The sequence below is a fragment of the Lepisosteus platostomus genome, chromosome 11 (assembly GCF_059453375.1).
Source record: "Lepisosteus platostomus isolate fLepPlt1 chromosome 11, fLepPlt1.hap1, whole genome shotgun sequence".
NCBI classification, from domain to species: domain Eukaryota; kingdom Metazoa; phylum Chordata; class Actinopteri; order Semionotiformes; family Lepisosteidae; genus Lepisosteus; species Lepisosteus platostomus.
In genome coordinates this window covers 30,130,272-30,146,480 of record NC_142621.1, presented here as the reverse complement: position 1 = coordinate 30,146,480, position 16,209 = coordinate 30,130,272, and the positions used below count along the sequence as shown (strand labels likewise).

The 16,209-nt window shown below is 41.1% G+C and overlaps 1 protein-coding gene across 2 annotated transcripts in view; it reads left to right on the top strand.

The window, feature by feature from the left end:
* The window catches only part of xpr1a (xenotropic and polytropic retrovirus receptor 1a), a 146,408-nt gene that overhangs the window by 5,865 nt on the left and 124,334 nt on the right, over positions 1-16,209 (top strand). Inside the window, exon 2 of one of the 2 annotated variants that reach the window (XM_088599078.1) lies at positions 14,138-14,262. Coding sequence is in view for 1 of the 2 variants with exons in the window: in XM_088599077.1 (XP_088455203.1) it covers positions 14,556-14,624 (69 nt within the window). In the remaining variant the exon portion in view is untranslated. Of the gene's footprint in view, positions 1-14,137; positions 14,625-16,209 lie in introns of both variants that reach the window. The other variant, XM_088599077.1, reaches the window with a different exon arrangement.

Genomic DNA, 16,209 nt, shown 5'->3' with positions numbered 1-16,209 from the left:
AGCTCAAAGCTGGACATGATATCCACATCAGCACCTTATTAACTAGTCCCCAATTGAATACGCAGCTATGCGCTACATCCAAAATATCGTTGCAATTAACCCAGGGCGTCTGTGTTCGTCCCGTGTACCCCGCCTTGCACCCGCTGCTAGCCGGGACAGACTCCAGCTCCCCGCGACCCTGAACTGGAAGAAGCGGTTAGAAAATTTACGAATGTTTTGATGCCCCTGGGAGTAATCACGTGTGGTAGTAATCGATATTTTCATAGGCAGGTCCCACGACACCAGACACGAATGCGCCTGCAAGTTACAAAGCAAGCGCTCTTCATAGTACTGTAAATGTAGGGTTCGTGCGATGGTGGTTAAACACTGCCTTTAAGGATGGGAACTGGATGGAGACGGATATTCTTTTTCCATTTTATTGCTGAAGAATCACATTGACTCCTGTTGTAAATTATAGCCGAGTGTCCTTTCTGATCTCTCCCTTCTTCCTCGTAACGTTATCCCGTAACCAATCAGAAAACTCAGAACATTTTGTTAACATTCTGAAATAGACAATTCTACATAACTCAAAATATTTTAAACTGCTTAACTGAATAAAACAACAATAACAGGGCCTAAGCCTCAAGTATGAAAATATACAATAACCAGAACCAACATCTACCGATTTACCTATTCCTATGATAACTTAGTTTAACCGAGCAACATTATTATTTAATCATGATGATGACGGCGAAGACAATTCTATGAATGAATTTACAGCTCCACGATCCTTCTCTTTCTTCTTTTTCTTCTTTTTAGATTGAGTTCGTGACTCCATTTTGATAAAAAGCTACAATCCCTTTCTATTTTGTGTTGTGTTTGCCTTCGTCTTCAAATTATTTTCGCGGCCCAGTAATGGGGCTACTGTTGCGTTACAACAGAACCGAGAAGTCGAATTTCTTTTGACTTGTCCAGCGCGCTATAATAAAGTGAAGCTGGCCTATTCAGATCTGTGTGACACTGTAAAACCATGTCATCAGTCCAGGTGTCATGTATGAACCTGCTCTGTAGAGTCTCTCAGGGTCCCAACTCTTCCAACGCACGACCCCTGTTAAGATCACAGCTGTCGGTGTTCCTTGACAGCATTGACAACCCTTCGTTTTTTATAATTCCCTATAACACGCACTAGTTACAGCCACGGCCCTGGTTAAAGACATAATGTTTAAACACATAAATTGCTAGGATTATACACAGGCCTGAAAATAATCTTAAATATTTCAGAATTGCTTTACTAATTTTTCCATCAACTAGTCTTATATTGCAGCAAAGTGGGTAGTTATTACTGTGTGCAGTCTTTGCAATGTCAATATAATCTACTGTAGCTAACTGTGATGCTTGATTCCATTGGCAAACACTTGAGCATAAGTTACTTTTGAGTGAAAGGAGTGATCAGCACAATATACAGTACATCTTTACTGAACAATTCAAATACACCTGGCCAAAAACTAATAGGCCAATCAGAAATGAACTAAAACAGCTCATTTCGAAAGCAGTCATAAAGGGAAAAGGCACCGGTCTACTGTACACTTCAAAAGTCTTTTGGGAAGACAGTAGTTGGGCTGGTTTGCACTGTATTTCCAGTGTCCTTGCTGGGGGGCGATGTATCAGCTCACCTTCAACAGTTTTGAATTGTAAAGTGTCTTTGGTGACACAGCGCTTTTCCCTTCTTTGAACAGGAAAAAGTTTATTCTAGTTGAAACTAAACCTCTCACTTCTCAAAGCTTCCTAATTTGAAACTTCTACCTAGACGTCTTCTGACAAATCGCTGTCTATTAATGGCGGCCAGATAAGCGTTATAGTTATATTAGTGAATTTATCAAATTTGAGTGTTTGTGTAGCAGTAACACTACAGCTTTACATAATAACAAGGGTAAAGTTTATTCTGACTACACCACCTACTCTTCTAGAGGACTGTGACCTCTCATTTCCATAGTCTGGGTTACAAGGGTCTTTAACTGGGCGAGCAACCATGGTGTCAATGCCAGAGAGGGGATACGCCATTCAAAAACACATGATTTTGTTTTCCAGCAGTAAGAAAGATAGATACTGTAAGACTTTATTAATCCCGCAGGGAAATTGAATTGTTACAGCAGTCCAGCCCAAGACAAGCAAAAACAGACATCAGAATAGTTGTAAAAACAAAAGACAACAAAATAAATCTAAAAAAATAAATACATCGGTGTGTGCAAAATGTGATGATCATAGTCACTGTAGAATTAATAAAATAATAAAAATACTTACAGAGAAATTTGTATAGAAATAAGAAACTTACTAGCACACCAACCTGTAGAGATACTATAGAGATTTTTAACAATTCCCCGGTATAATTATTATAATATAAATTACCATATAGATAAAGAATGAACACAGGGATGAACTAAGATACAGCCAATAGAGATTATAGTAAATCAAAAAGTTGAAATATTTACATTAAACAAGGAGTACTTTGCAGAATAAAAAGTGGGCATGAAATATTCATTAATCTTACCAACAAACTTACTCCAATAAAGCACAAAGCAGTCAACATGAGGACCCTTCTCCTGGACTCCAGCAATGCTCGACTGAAGTTTGTTAAGCAACTGTTTGTTAAGCTTGTCCCCTGGAAAGAAAACCAAAAGGTACTGTACAAGAAAATCTCTCATTTGCCCTGTGGCCACCACTATATGTCTAAAGGCGCTCTCTCCATAACATACTTAGCAAGTGATAGAAATCTCCACAGATTGAATCACACACTGTTTGTGCCTAGATGTTCATCAATTACCGTACACTCAATCTGTGACACTTGGGGTGTGGTTCTGACCTGGAACAGAGGGATAGGAAGAAAGTAAAAGAGAAAGGAAAGAAAAGATGGCACATCGCAACACCTACCAATTATCACACGAAGCAGTCCTGCAAGTCACCATGCAGTTTGAATACAAGTTTCTGCATTGCTTATTCACATTACCTGTTAGTGTTCAAGTAATGAAAATATTCAATAGGATCATACAATGCCTTACAAAATGAGGCATACACATTTTTATGTATACAATATTTTATTCAAAACCCTAAAGGTCAAACGGAAGAATAATAAAGGTAAGATAGGTTACAATAAATGCTAGCAAAAACTAAAGAGATTTAATTGCATAAGTATTTAGAACTATGAACTTAGGATTTAGTGGAAGCACCTTTGGCAGCAATTATAGCCAAGAGTAAACGATTACTTTTTGGGTCTCTACCCACTTTGCTCATTGTTTTGGTGAAATTGGACGCAGTTCTTCGTTGCAGATTTGCTCAAACTCTCTAAAGTTACTTGGGGATTGGTTATGCACAGCAGTCTTTCCACAGATTCTCAACAGGAGTAATGTCAGTAATGGTCCACTCATTCACTTCAAGACATTCGCTTTCCTTCAATCTAGCTTTGGATCACTGTCCTGAAAAGGTGATTTTTGATTCCCAGTTTTCAGTAGAGCAGGTTTTACTCCATTACTTTGCTCCATCTATGTTCCCAGTCTTATTAGTCTATTGTTAGTTATTAGTCTTAATAGCAGCCATATCACCCTGCAACTCACGACTGGCAACCCATTGAAGCTCAGCAGGTGTTAGCCTGGTCAGTACCTGGAAGGGAGACCTCCTGGGAAAAACTAAGGTTTCTGCTGGAAGAGGTGTTAGTGGGGCCAGCAGGGGGCGCTCACCCTGCGGTCCATGTGGGTCCTAATGCCCCAGTATAGTGATGGGGACACTCTACTGTAAAACAGGTGCCGTCCTTCGGATGAGGTCCGAGGTCTTGACTCTCTGTGGTCATTAAAAATCCCAGGGCGTTTCTCGAGACGAGTAGGGGTGTAACCCCAGCGTCCTGGCCAAATTTCCCATTGGCCCTTACCAATCATGGCCTCCTAATAATCCCCCTCTATGAATTGGCTACATTATTCTGCTCTCCTCTCCACTGATAGCTGATGTGTGGTGAGCGTTCTTGCACACTATGGCTGCCGTCGCATCATCCAGGTGGATGCTGCACATTGGTGGTGGTGGAGGGGAGTCCCCATTACCTGTAAAGCGCTTTGAGTGGACTGTCCAGAAAAGCACTATATAAGTGTAAGCGATTATTATTATTATTAATAGACCTGCTGATGAGAAATGTAATGTGATTATAAAAACGTTACATTTTCTGCCCACAAAATATTTTGCCTCATGTTTGCAGTATCACTGAGGTGTTTTCCTGGAAATCTCATGTGGGATTTGAGATGTTTGTTTCAGGTCCCTACATCTCTCCTTTGTGGAGTGATCAGGATATTGTTGACCCATAGTCATTTTGTACAATCTCAGCCACTGAACTCTGTAACTCTTTCAAAGTCACCTTTGGCCTCACAGTGCCATGCCTAATCAGTTACTTTCTTGCCAAACTTCCCAGTTTGGAGGAACAGCTGTAACGAACAGTTCTTTTTTTTCAGACCCTATGCGGACGACACAATCCGGGGTTGAGTGAGAAACACGGGAAAAAGCCACGCAGGAATCAGGAATGAATACGGGGAGGGCGTGTCCAAACTGCGCAGGTGTCCAGGGGGGTGAGTCCGGGGCAAACAATCCAGAGGTAATGGAAACAGGGTATCAAAAAACAGGCAAAGTCCAAAGCCGGGCGGTCCATCCGAGAACAGACAGGTTAAAAACAGGAACCGGGTCGGAACCGGCAGGGGGAACAGGAACAGAAACAGAAACTTAAAAGCATAACGGAGCCAGATGATTATAGGTCCCGGGCTCGCAGGCTATGGGAATCAGATGCAGAGCGCCGAACTGAGTGGGTGATTGTCTTTTAAGGGGGACAGGAAGAAGGCTGGAAAAAGGGGCAGGTGTACAAAATCAGGTCCGAAATGCAAGAGCCGGAGCGCCCTTAAGGAGGAGGGACTACAATCGTGACAACAGCCTGACCTAGGTAGTGTCTGAGTGCCTTCCACTTCTTAACAAATGACTTCCTCATGCGTAAAAAGCTTGATTGTTAAGGGTCTTTAAAATGTTTTTATACCATTTTCCAGATCTGTGCCTTACTATAATATAATATATTCTATACTATTATTTCACACAGACAGAGGCCACACAACTAAATGTGTTAAAAATAAATATATTGGCTAAGCAATTGATACTGGCACGTAGTAAGCAAAATGTGATCTTGACTTCTCCTTCCTTGTATAGTTACTTTAATTTGCTCTTGTTTGTTCACTCAGTAATTCGGTCTTTATATTGCATTGTGAACTCTCCATGTTGCGTTATGCGTATTGGCATTGAGTCTTCAGTGGCATTGTAGAAACAACCCGCCAGGCCTCCCTGGCCTCCTGTTGTAAAATACAACTCTGATTTGACAAGGCAATTGATGAAAATTTGCTCTAATTGCTACCTGCAATTTAATGCACACACGCATCATTTCAGATGGCTTTTAAAGATATTTGAAATGAACACGTTACCCTGTTAGGTGAGCATCTGGAACACTTTCATGGTTCAGGAGTTCTGACTGGAATGAATTTGACTTTAAGAATAATGACAGGATGTCACTTTCCAAAGTGCATTGTCTACAGAAGTGAGTCATCCTGCGTAAAATGGGTCATGCCGTCAAAGCTCATGTCTAGATTTGAGGAACTGAAAGATCAGTGGGAATTTAGTGCTGATCTTGTCCATCAGCCCCTGTTTGAAAAGCCATGTTGAACGGAGAAAAATAAAACACACAATTTCAGCAGTTTGGAGAACAGCTGCTTTCATGACATCATGCATTGCAGAATTAGCTTTCCCTCAAGTAACTACTCAGCACCATTTCCAGGTGGCTCACTTCTGAGAAGGACCTCTTGAAAACTAGATATTAACCCCAGATGCACAGACCTTTAGACTGAAAGACAACAGGTGTCAGGGAACCTATTGGTAGAATAGGAGGATCCTTATGCGTAAACATTAATCCCACAGAACACAGAGTAGCAAAGGGACAATCCAAAAGACGAAATCCAGAGGCTTGGTCAATTAGGGAGGCAAAGGGTCCAGTAACAAGAGATATCCAAAAACAAAATCCAAAAGGGATGGTCAAAACATGAGAGCAAAGATTTAGTAACAGGAGACCAGTCAAAAGGCTTGGAAACACACAGGAGAATACTACAAGAGGCTTCTCAATAGTAAGCATGGGTAGATGTGTGAGGGGAGTTTAAATACTGAAAGGAAAGGGGTGTGGTTGGAGAATTGGTTAGGGAGTGAGAATTTGTGGAATCTAGTGCATGTGGGAATGTGATGGGTTCAATTAGGAATGAGATTGTGAAACAGTGGTTCTGGGAATGCAACGCCGCTGCCGAGGGAGAGTGTGGGGTGTGACAGGAATGGAATGGCATTTGCGAGGAAGAGTGTGGGGCGTAACAACAGGGCTGTGACAAAACTGAGGTCTCACATATCCAGTGTCTCCAAAACTACAAGCAGTCTAGAGGGGCGTCAGTGTGAGTCTTGGAGTGAGCACAGTTTAGCCAGTGACAGTTTTTTTGTTAAGGTGTACAGTATAGGAAGTTGAAATTGATGACATGGAGTATTCATCACATTATCATTACTTCCAGATGAAGAGCTGCTTATTACTTGAGCAGATGTAGAAAACTTGATTCCAGACAATGAGAACTGAGGGTGAGCATCCCTGGACTGTGGTATAAGAATTAGAAGAACAACCAGCCAGTTATGCACTGAAAGAAGTACAGAACCTAGACAAAAGGTGGTTCAGGAAGTAGCAGGTTGGGTCATAAAAATTATAAAAAGAAAATCACCAAAGCAACACAGTACCTATCCAGTAACTTTCCGAGAGCATGTAATAAATCAGCCCTCAGCTGATGAGAGTCGTATTGAATATTTAAGAACATAAGAAAGGTTACAGAGAAGAACATTTGGCACATCTGGCATATTGGTAGTTAGCAACTTATTGTTCCAAGGATCTTGTCCAGCCTTAATGTCTTTTGATTAATAAAAACAGAAGCCAACAGTTGTACACACCCAATTGTTCAGAAATTACATAAGAATACAAGATAGGTTCCGTTCAGCACATCTAGCGCATTCGATTTGTAGTAGTTAAAAATCCAGCCATTTCTTGAAGGAAGCCAGAGTGTTGGCTTCCACCACCAAATTTGGTAGTTTGTTCCATACCCCCACAACCCTTTGGGTAAGGACGTGCTTCCTGTTTTAAGTTTTTCAGTTTTAAATGCACTTCCATGTAGTTTCCAGTTGTGCCCTCTGGTTTGTTTCACTGTTCATTATGAGCAAGTCTGCTGGGCTAACTTTGTCAATATCTTTAAAGATTTTGAATAGTTGGATGAGGTCTCTTTGTAATTTTCTCTTTTCAATATAAAAAGGTCCAGTTCCTTCAGCCTGTCTGTGTGGAACATGCCCTTAAGCCCTGAAATGCATCTGGTTGCTTTTCACTGGACTGATTCCAGACTAGCAATATCTTTTCGATCAGATGGTGATAAAATTCCGAATCCCTACTTAAAAATTGCATCGTTAAAAAAAAACATTTAACTACAAATGCACAAAGAACACGAGACCATCCCTTCCACACATTGTCTAGATTTAAAGGATGTCAGAATAAACAGACTGTAGTATTTTTCATAGGAAGCCTCTTCTACCTCAGCACTTTTCATTTTTTGTTATAGATAATGTTTTTGTTACCTGCATGCAAACTCCTGCACGTGTTTGCTTTACACATCATTTTTCAGGAGTTTGCCCAGTCTTGAATTCTGTCCAAATATTTTATGAATTTCATGTGCTGCTTCTACAGTGTTTGCTAAATCGTGTTAATTTGGTATCAACTGCAAACTTGACTTGTTTACTAAGTTATACTAATTATAACAATCTAGATCGTTGATATCTATTAAGAAAAGCAGCATGCCAAGTACTGCACTAATTACTCCAACCTAATTTGAGTATTTACCCCTTATCTGTATAGTTTTTTCATTTGTCAACTGAATCTCAATCCAAACCCTCACATTTCCATGACAGCCAGCTAGTAATTTGAAAATGAACATTTTATGATGAACTTTAGCAAAACACTTCTGAAAGTCTGAATACACCATATCAAATAACTATTTACAAGTTGGTTTAGGTAGACCAACCTTTTCTAAATTCATATCATTTCCATAAAGGTGATCCGATAGTTCAGTTTTAGTAATTGTTTTCATTGCCTTCCATTACAATTAAATCAGGCTGACTGGTATACTGTACCATTAAATCAGACTAAATGTGGTATTTACATGCTTCAGTTTTCTCACCCTGGATATGAGTATTAAATCAGCAGTTCTGCAGTCCTAGGGTATCCCTGTCTTGAGCTACTGTTGGAATACATCAGTGGCTTCTGAATAACATCTGCTTTCTTAGTGCACAATTAATAAGACATCATTGGTCCCTGGGAACTTATTAATCTTGAGTACTTACAGTATGGTATCTAAATCACTTCCGCCTCTTCTATGTTTAAATTGTATAGCAGAGAATTTTTTCCTTCCATTGCTGTTGACCTGCATGCTGTTGTCACTCCATCTGGTAAAGGCAAATACACCTTGTGACTGACCCCAACCTCAACTAAGGTGGCTGCAGGGATCTGAACGCATATAAACTCACAATAGTGATACCGCGGAGTACAAGAGGCTTTATTTCAGAGATCGTGCAGGTCTTTCCAGTAAGCCGATTCCTCAGCAGCCTTTCCTCCCTAGACATACAGTATATCAAACATCCAACCGCCAGCTAACACCATTAGGCTCTTTATATACAGTATCCTACATTGGTGAGTCATCTGTAGTGTAATTATCACCCAGTGTGTCTGTCTGTAAATGACAGATGATATACCGGCCTCTAGTGGCAGGTCTGCTGTAATAGTCTCCTCAAATGTTGGAATGTCACACACCTACTGTACATGTTCATACTTTAGAGTGAAAGTGGGTTATGTGCTATCAACAGATTAGCTCAGAGAGAAATATTTTCACTGGATGATACAGTTTTAAATGCAGAAACTAGGTCGTCTGATTTCTGAAGGGCTAATAGGTACAGTAATTGTTCTTGGACGTGGTCATTATTTTTGTACTCTGCTCAGCTACCGTACATGAAGCGGCCCAGGAAAACTGACAGAACTCCTTGCGTGTTGCAGAACTCTGCAGAGGATGCTCCCTGAAACTGAGACGTACTGTAAGCAGCCAACTGTAAAGCCTATTTAGGTTGAACACAATCCATTAAAATAAAAGTTGCTGGACTTGAAGGGAATGGCGTATTTATGGATCCAATTTCTTTAATGAGGTTCAGCCACAATTCTTTCTGTAGGCTGTTTTTCTCCCATGCTTATGTCTTTTGTGTCTGTTAGAGAACCTTAGTCCAGTCAAACGGGCAGAAGGAAAACGTAAACGGATAGGAGTTGAGATTACGAAAGTAAATTCCTTTTGATCCATTGCCTTTACGTTTGACAGACATAAAAGAAACATGACAGACGCATTGCTTACTCTTCTCAGCTCTTGCTTGCCTTGCTTTAAAGTCTGCATTGCATCTAATGTTCTGAAGGTGTTCTTGAGACTGGGGATATGAACCAGAGGTATGTGGTACCAACCCCAAGCTCACTCTGTGTATTTAGAACTGAGAACAGGAGGTACTTCTTTACCCAAAGCTTTGAAGAGGGATGGAACAAGCAGGCATACCTTTTTTCTATTTTACCAGCAAGGAGTTATGGTAACGCAATAGGTTTTCATAAGGAATTAACAAGTGAAATCTGAATTCCATTTCTCAATAAGAGTTAAGAGTTTGCTCTTCATTTCAGTTTTAAACGATGTTAAACCGCACAGTACCTTTCAGCTTCAGTACTGCTATTTTGAATCCTTACTGAAGTGAGTGATCGATGCGGAGCTTTCTGGCGGCATTACCACAGACTGAGTGACAGATCCTGGTAGATTTTCACCAGACTCACACGGTAGAGTGTTACTGTACATACCCTCCATCTCTTCATGAGAAATGCTCTGACACATTCAATGGATTCAGTCTGGCCATTAACCTTGTTTATAAATATTCCTAGTGACAATCACGTTGCTTAAATACTGGATGAAAATGACTGGAAAAATCAGAAAAAACAGCAATGTGGTTATCCAAGATGAAGTCACCACAATTCTGTTTAAGGGGTAAGAGAGCTTGAAAAGCCTCAAATAACAAAACAAGAATCCTCTTAAACAGTATAAACTGCTGTCTTGGGACTTGAATGTGTCTCTAACTGCTCGTATCATTAGACCCTTTGCCATACTTCCTATCCACACGGTACAATCTGTCAATGAAATTCCTGCACTGTGTCATATTGATGGTTCTGTGTTCTGAGTCACGTCAGCATGTGAGGTCAATCTTTCACATTCCATTATTGTGGGCATCATACCAGGAAGGTTTCTAGTTACCTCATTCAATCATCACCTTTTGACCTAGGAGAGTTAGGTTTCTTTAGTTAAGAGAATAATTGGTCTAAGTGACCATTTACAGTTCTAAAGAGGAAAGACAAATAAATGACCTTTTAGTCCTTTGGGATTCATAGAAACCTGCAGTAGGTGTGCACTGCTCAGTGCTCCCATTTCAAGCATTTTATACTGTAAGTGCTACCATGACAAAATATGTAGAAGTGGGATTAAAACAGCTCCTGAAATGACTACTGTTCATTTTAAATGATGTATAATCCTTAACAAAGAGCGAAAAGCTGTAATAGGTGATAAGTCGGGTGAAGCTGATTAGGAACACCAGACTTCCGCTCTGTGATAAAGGATGACTACTGGCTTTCAGACTATTGTTCCTATAATGCAGTTTCTACCCCCAGTCACTACTAACTCAGTTAGGCCTAACTCTGCCTATGTGGCCTTCATCTGTCAATTAAATTATTTTACAACCTACAGACCTTGTCCCACCAGCAATGCACTCCTACACTGCACATTACAGTTATTTACAGTACATTTCAACATTCCTGTATGTCTTCTTTTCAAAGATTACTGTGTTATAATCCCGCTGCACCTTGTTTAGGGTGGATACCCATGATGTATCCTGAGCACCAAGGTAACATATTTCAGATGTGTTCTGCAGTTTGTTTAAATACTCAGTATAAATAACTCATGAACTAGTTTTGTACAGTTATATACAGTATGTATATCACCGTTGGAAACATTGTACGGTATATGACTTTTAAACACTGTAAATCATCTTGAAAAAAGGAAAACAACTTTGTTCTTCAAAGGGTCTACTGTATGGAAACAGTCAACATGCAATTAAATAGAATAAGACTGCTATGGAATAGTGGCGTTACTGTTTTGACTGCTGGGATTTATGAATTAGCACCTTTTCAATTGCTTAACTTGCAGTTGCAGTTTCTCAAGAAAATTCACCTTCATGATAGACATAAACCACATATTTCAATAGATCTTATGTTGTACATTTTTAAAGGATTGCTTTGTTTTCCCCATTATTTATATCATTGTAGTGTGCCGTGAACACTCACAAGCTTGCATCTGCTCCATGAAGTTGGCCGCTGCACAAACGATTGCGGTGGGTTTTACCGTTTGTGCTGTTTGTAGGGGGGGGGGGCAACTTCATGGATCTGCTTACACCTTGCATTGCAAAGCAGCCTTTCTCACTCTCAACATCAAAGCTACCTGCAGTACTCGTGTATGAGGCAAGAGGGCAGTATAACCTATGAATCTAATGTCTGCTTCACTGAATCCATTATATCTGACTGGGCTGATCCTAGCCTGCCCGTGCACCTGTTGCTTGCTTAGATAGGCTCTGGCTGCCCTGCGACCCTGAATTGGAAGAAGGTTATAAAATGGATGGATGGACAAGCTGATCTGGTCTTTTATGTGTTTCTGGGTAAACTTTAGAGTGAATGTAGCTTCACTACAGATTAAACACAAGAAAAGGTAACGAAAGGTCATTCAGCCCACATACCTCATATACCCATATATTGGGTTGCCAGTAGTTTATCTGAGGAATTCATTTAGCCATTTCTTGAAAGGGGTCAGTGTTTCAGCTTGGCTGGGCTACTTGTTCCAGACACCCACAACCCTTTGTGTACAGATGTGCCCCCCCCCCCCCCCGCTGATTTTTCAACAGCCTTTAACACAATGTAGCAACACATTCTGATTGAAAAAGTCAAATTAGATCATCATCTTATCATGTGGATCATTAGTTTTCTGACGAATAGAACACAAAATGTATCTATTAATGGTTTGACATCTGACTCCATTTGCACTTCCACTGGTTCACCACAAGGCTGTGTTCTTTCTCCCCTCCTTTTCATCTTTTATACCGATGATTGTTGAAGCAGCTATGAAAATCATTATATCATCAAGTTTGCTGATGACAGTGTATTAATCTCTCTCTTCTCAGAGCCTGGACAAATTTGTCAACTGGTATGGTACTTCTAACCTTGAGATGATCGTGTCAAAAACAAAAGAAATAATTGTTAATTTGACAGAAAAACAAAAGCAATATCATTCCTACAACACTCCATGTTGGTCTGTTGGTATAGTGCACAGTTACAAATATCTGGTCTCTGTGTATGATGATAATCAAGAACACAGATGTCATTGTGACGAAATCCTAGCAGTGCTTATATGGTCTGAGAAAACTGTGTTCTTATGTCCAAAATAGAGTCCAAAATAGAATTCTTTCAACATTTAATAGGTCTTTTATTGAAAGTACTTTAACTTTCTGGTATTTGCTGGTTCACCTCACTCAGTCAAAAGGACAAAAACTGCCTCCACAATGTTGTAAACCTCACCTCCAAAATCACTGGTGAGCCTTTCAGACCCCTGGCACAGCTGTATGCCCAGCAGACCCTGAGGAAGGCCTGTGCCAACATCGAAGACCCAGCTCACATCCTTCTTTAGCCTTTTGAACTCTTGCCTTCAGGAAGACGTTTTTGCTGTCCACAGTGCCAAACAAATAAAAAAAGATTTAGCTTTGTTCCAGAGGCTATCAGACTCGCAAACAATGAGTGTAAAGGATGTGTATTGGACAGAGCTCTGGTCCACCCCCCCACAAATATGCATGTATTAATACCTTCCTAATACTGCACACTCTTACTTTCAATCACTTCGCCAATGCTGCACATTGGCGGTGGTGGAGGGGAGTCCCCATTACCTGTAAAGTGCTTTGACTGGAGTGTCCAGAAAAAAGCACTATATAAGTGTAAGCAATTATTATTATTATTATTATTATTATTATTATTACTTCTATGGTCCATTTACTGTTATACCTATGTATACTTTTTCTTAGCAATGTTTTATTTTCTTGTTTTGTCTTTGTTGTTGTCTTGTGTTGTATGTTGCACCGCTTGCTGCTTAAATGGCCCCTTCCAGGATGAATAAAGTATTTTGACTTGAACTGTTTACTTGCTTCCCATTATTCTCACCTGTGCTCTCTGGTCTGTGTCACTGTTGACGCAGAAATGATTCAGACTCATATTGGGATGTGCCATTTGTACCCCTGAGTGAGGTACTGTTCTTCAGATTGCTCCAGGAAAAGTCCCTGCCCTGTAAGTGGAAATGCATTTAAGTCACTTCTGATAAGGGCACCAGGCAAATATATTTATATTGATGAATTCTGAACAAATCTATTGGGAGGAAGTTTTCAATGTCTTTGAAGATTTTGAAGACTAAAAAGACACTTTTTCTTTAGACTGTCAGTGAAGGACAAGAATGATAGACTCTTGTCCTGGAGGTTTGTGTGTGTGTTTTGTGTCTAGTTTTCTTAATGTCTTCTGCTATTGTTTACTCAAAATGTCGACTTCACTAAAGGCACAGGAGGCCTATGAAGCACCTTGGAGTAATACAGTCATGCAGTGAATTTAAAGAGCAGAACAGCTCTATAACTATGGGCTCGGGTCGAACAAAAACTAGAAAACACTTTTTTTGACAGATTGACAACCCCTGGTGTAGGACATTTCTTTAAGCCCAGGAATGCATCATTCTTCTTTAGACTGATTCCACAAAAGCACGATCTATTTTGAAAGATGGTGACTAAGAGAGTTTTGCCATAGAAATGAATTATTTGACTCTTAATTATTGTTTCTGTAAACTTACTGTACGTGTAATAGGAGCGGTTCTGTTTCGTCAACCCGCAGTGCATCCCAGACACGCGGATCCTTAACGTTCGGAGGCGGTGCCAAGGTGCTGCTGTCAGTGTGCGCGGTGACGTCACGGCGCCTTTCGGTGACTGTGATGGCGGACGGGATTTTCCTCAGTGCTGGTGAGAGAGCAGCGAAAGAAAGACGTTCGAGCTCCCCGCTCTTTACCAGCTACCACATCATTTAGCCACTTCTTTGAGAGGGGAGAGGGAGGTGTTTCTTGAGTGTTTGCTGTATGGTGTCCCTTCCCTGTGTAATATGTTGGAGAGGGAACCCGGGGAGTACGACAGTAGCCGGGACAAGACAGCAGGCAGCGGTGATTTTTAATCGAAACGAGTGATAAACAGCACTCCGAGGAGCAGAGCCAGGAGAACACCGGGAGTAAGGAGCCGATAAGCGGGGACAACCGTCCAGCATGAAATTCGCGGAGCACCTCTCAGCCCATATCACTCCCGAGTGGAGGAAACAGTACATCCAATATGAGGTAAACATCGGGGGGGGACAGATTTCAATGCATGAAAGAGAGGAAACCGGCGTTTCGTTTTCAAGACCCGACACTTGCTTGATGTGTCATTTTCCCGTTGGACTTGAGCAACCCTTAGCGGGCTCTGCGTGTGTCTGTTGCTCTCCCCGGGTGGTGAGATCGGGGCGCCGTGTGTGTGCGTGTTGTTGACGGGCTTGGGGATGCGCTGCGTCAAGCCGCACTGAACTCCCACGTCTGTGCGCTTCCCGTCTCCGGACCGTACTGTACCGGCGACACACCTGGAAACCGCACGGACACGGGTGCCGGTCCTCTCCCGCTGGGGGGAAACGTTTGACCGTTGCCTTTGAACCCGAGGGCCCACATTTGTTGTTTTTTTTACGGAGAATGCTTTAACTCCGCATGGCCAAGTGTTTTCTGAAAATGCTATTAAATTGTATTACATACGATTTGATAAATCTATAGTATAAACTATATACGTATCTGCCAGAGCTGTTAAAGTGCGTGCTTCTTTTGAGCTAATGGATTTAGCTAAGTAATGCATTTTGCACACGCAGCTTGATTTTATTGCTTCAGGTTCGCGACTATCCGATTTATGGAGGAGTGATGGTGTGACTCAGAGAGGAGAGCTCTTTGTCCGGGTTGTGTCTGCGGGCGGGTCAGGTGCCTGCTGCTTTTGTAGAGGAAGAGTTGTCCTCGACGACGTACAACCTGATACGAAAATAAGAAATTGGCTTTCGGTAAGGGGGGATGTCAAGCCGTGGGTCTAATAAAAAGAGGAGATATTGAACTTACAATGTATTGTTTCACTTTTCCCTGCGTTGTGTTCCTGACAGTTGGTGAACGTATCCGTCTAGCGAAGTCGTTATGTGTTCCCCAAGATTAAATATCTCTACCTTGCTTTGGCTTTGCAGATGTGTAACACCTGCATTATGAAACTGTTCACTGTTGATAAAAATTATCCTGAGAAGGAAAATGTGATTAGAAATTTTGGTGTATTATATATAAATACACAAAAAATGATCATATTCTTGGGGCATAATGGGGATTTGTGTTTGTAAATTGTTTGGTCCATTTGATATAATTTAAGTGGTTTTGTCTTCTTTTTTGTAATTCAGATGACACATTGAGGCATGTCTCCTGGTAGAATCTGGGTGTGCTATAATGGCCCCTCATATAGGGAAGGAGTGACCCCTTTGTGTGTTCTTAGAACGTCTGTATTATTTTGCTTTGTTACTCCTGAAGAAGAGACATGGAATGTAAATCAGTGTGTAATCGCCGTAATTTCCTCTTAATCCACTTAATTCCTTGTGCTGCCAGCATCCCAGTCAAGTTTGGTTTCTCAGACTGCCCGATCAGGATGCCATGTTTTATTGCCAACAGCAATTCTACTTTGGCAGCATCAAGACTGCAAATTGGATGACAAAAATCCACACATCTGCGGGGAGGGGATGGTGTTCTTCTATGTGTGAACCGAAACTGTGGCGGGTAGAAGATCATTGATCCGTCAGTAATCAGGTTATTGATCTTGCACTCTGTTGTTTTAATGGGTGGCAGGTTGTGCTGTTTGTCCCCCCCACCCATGCTT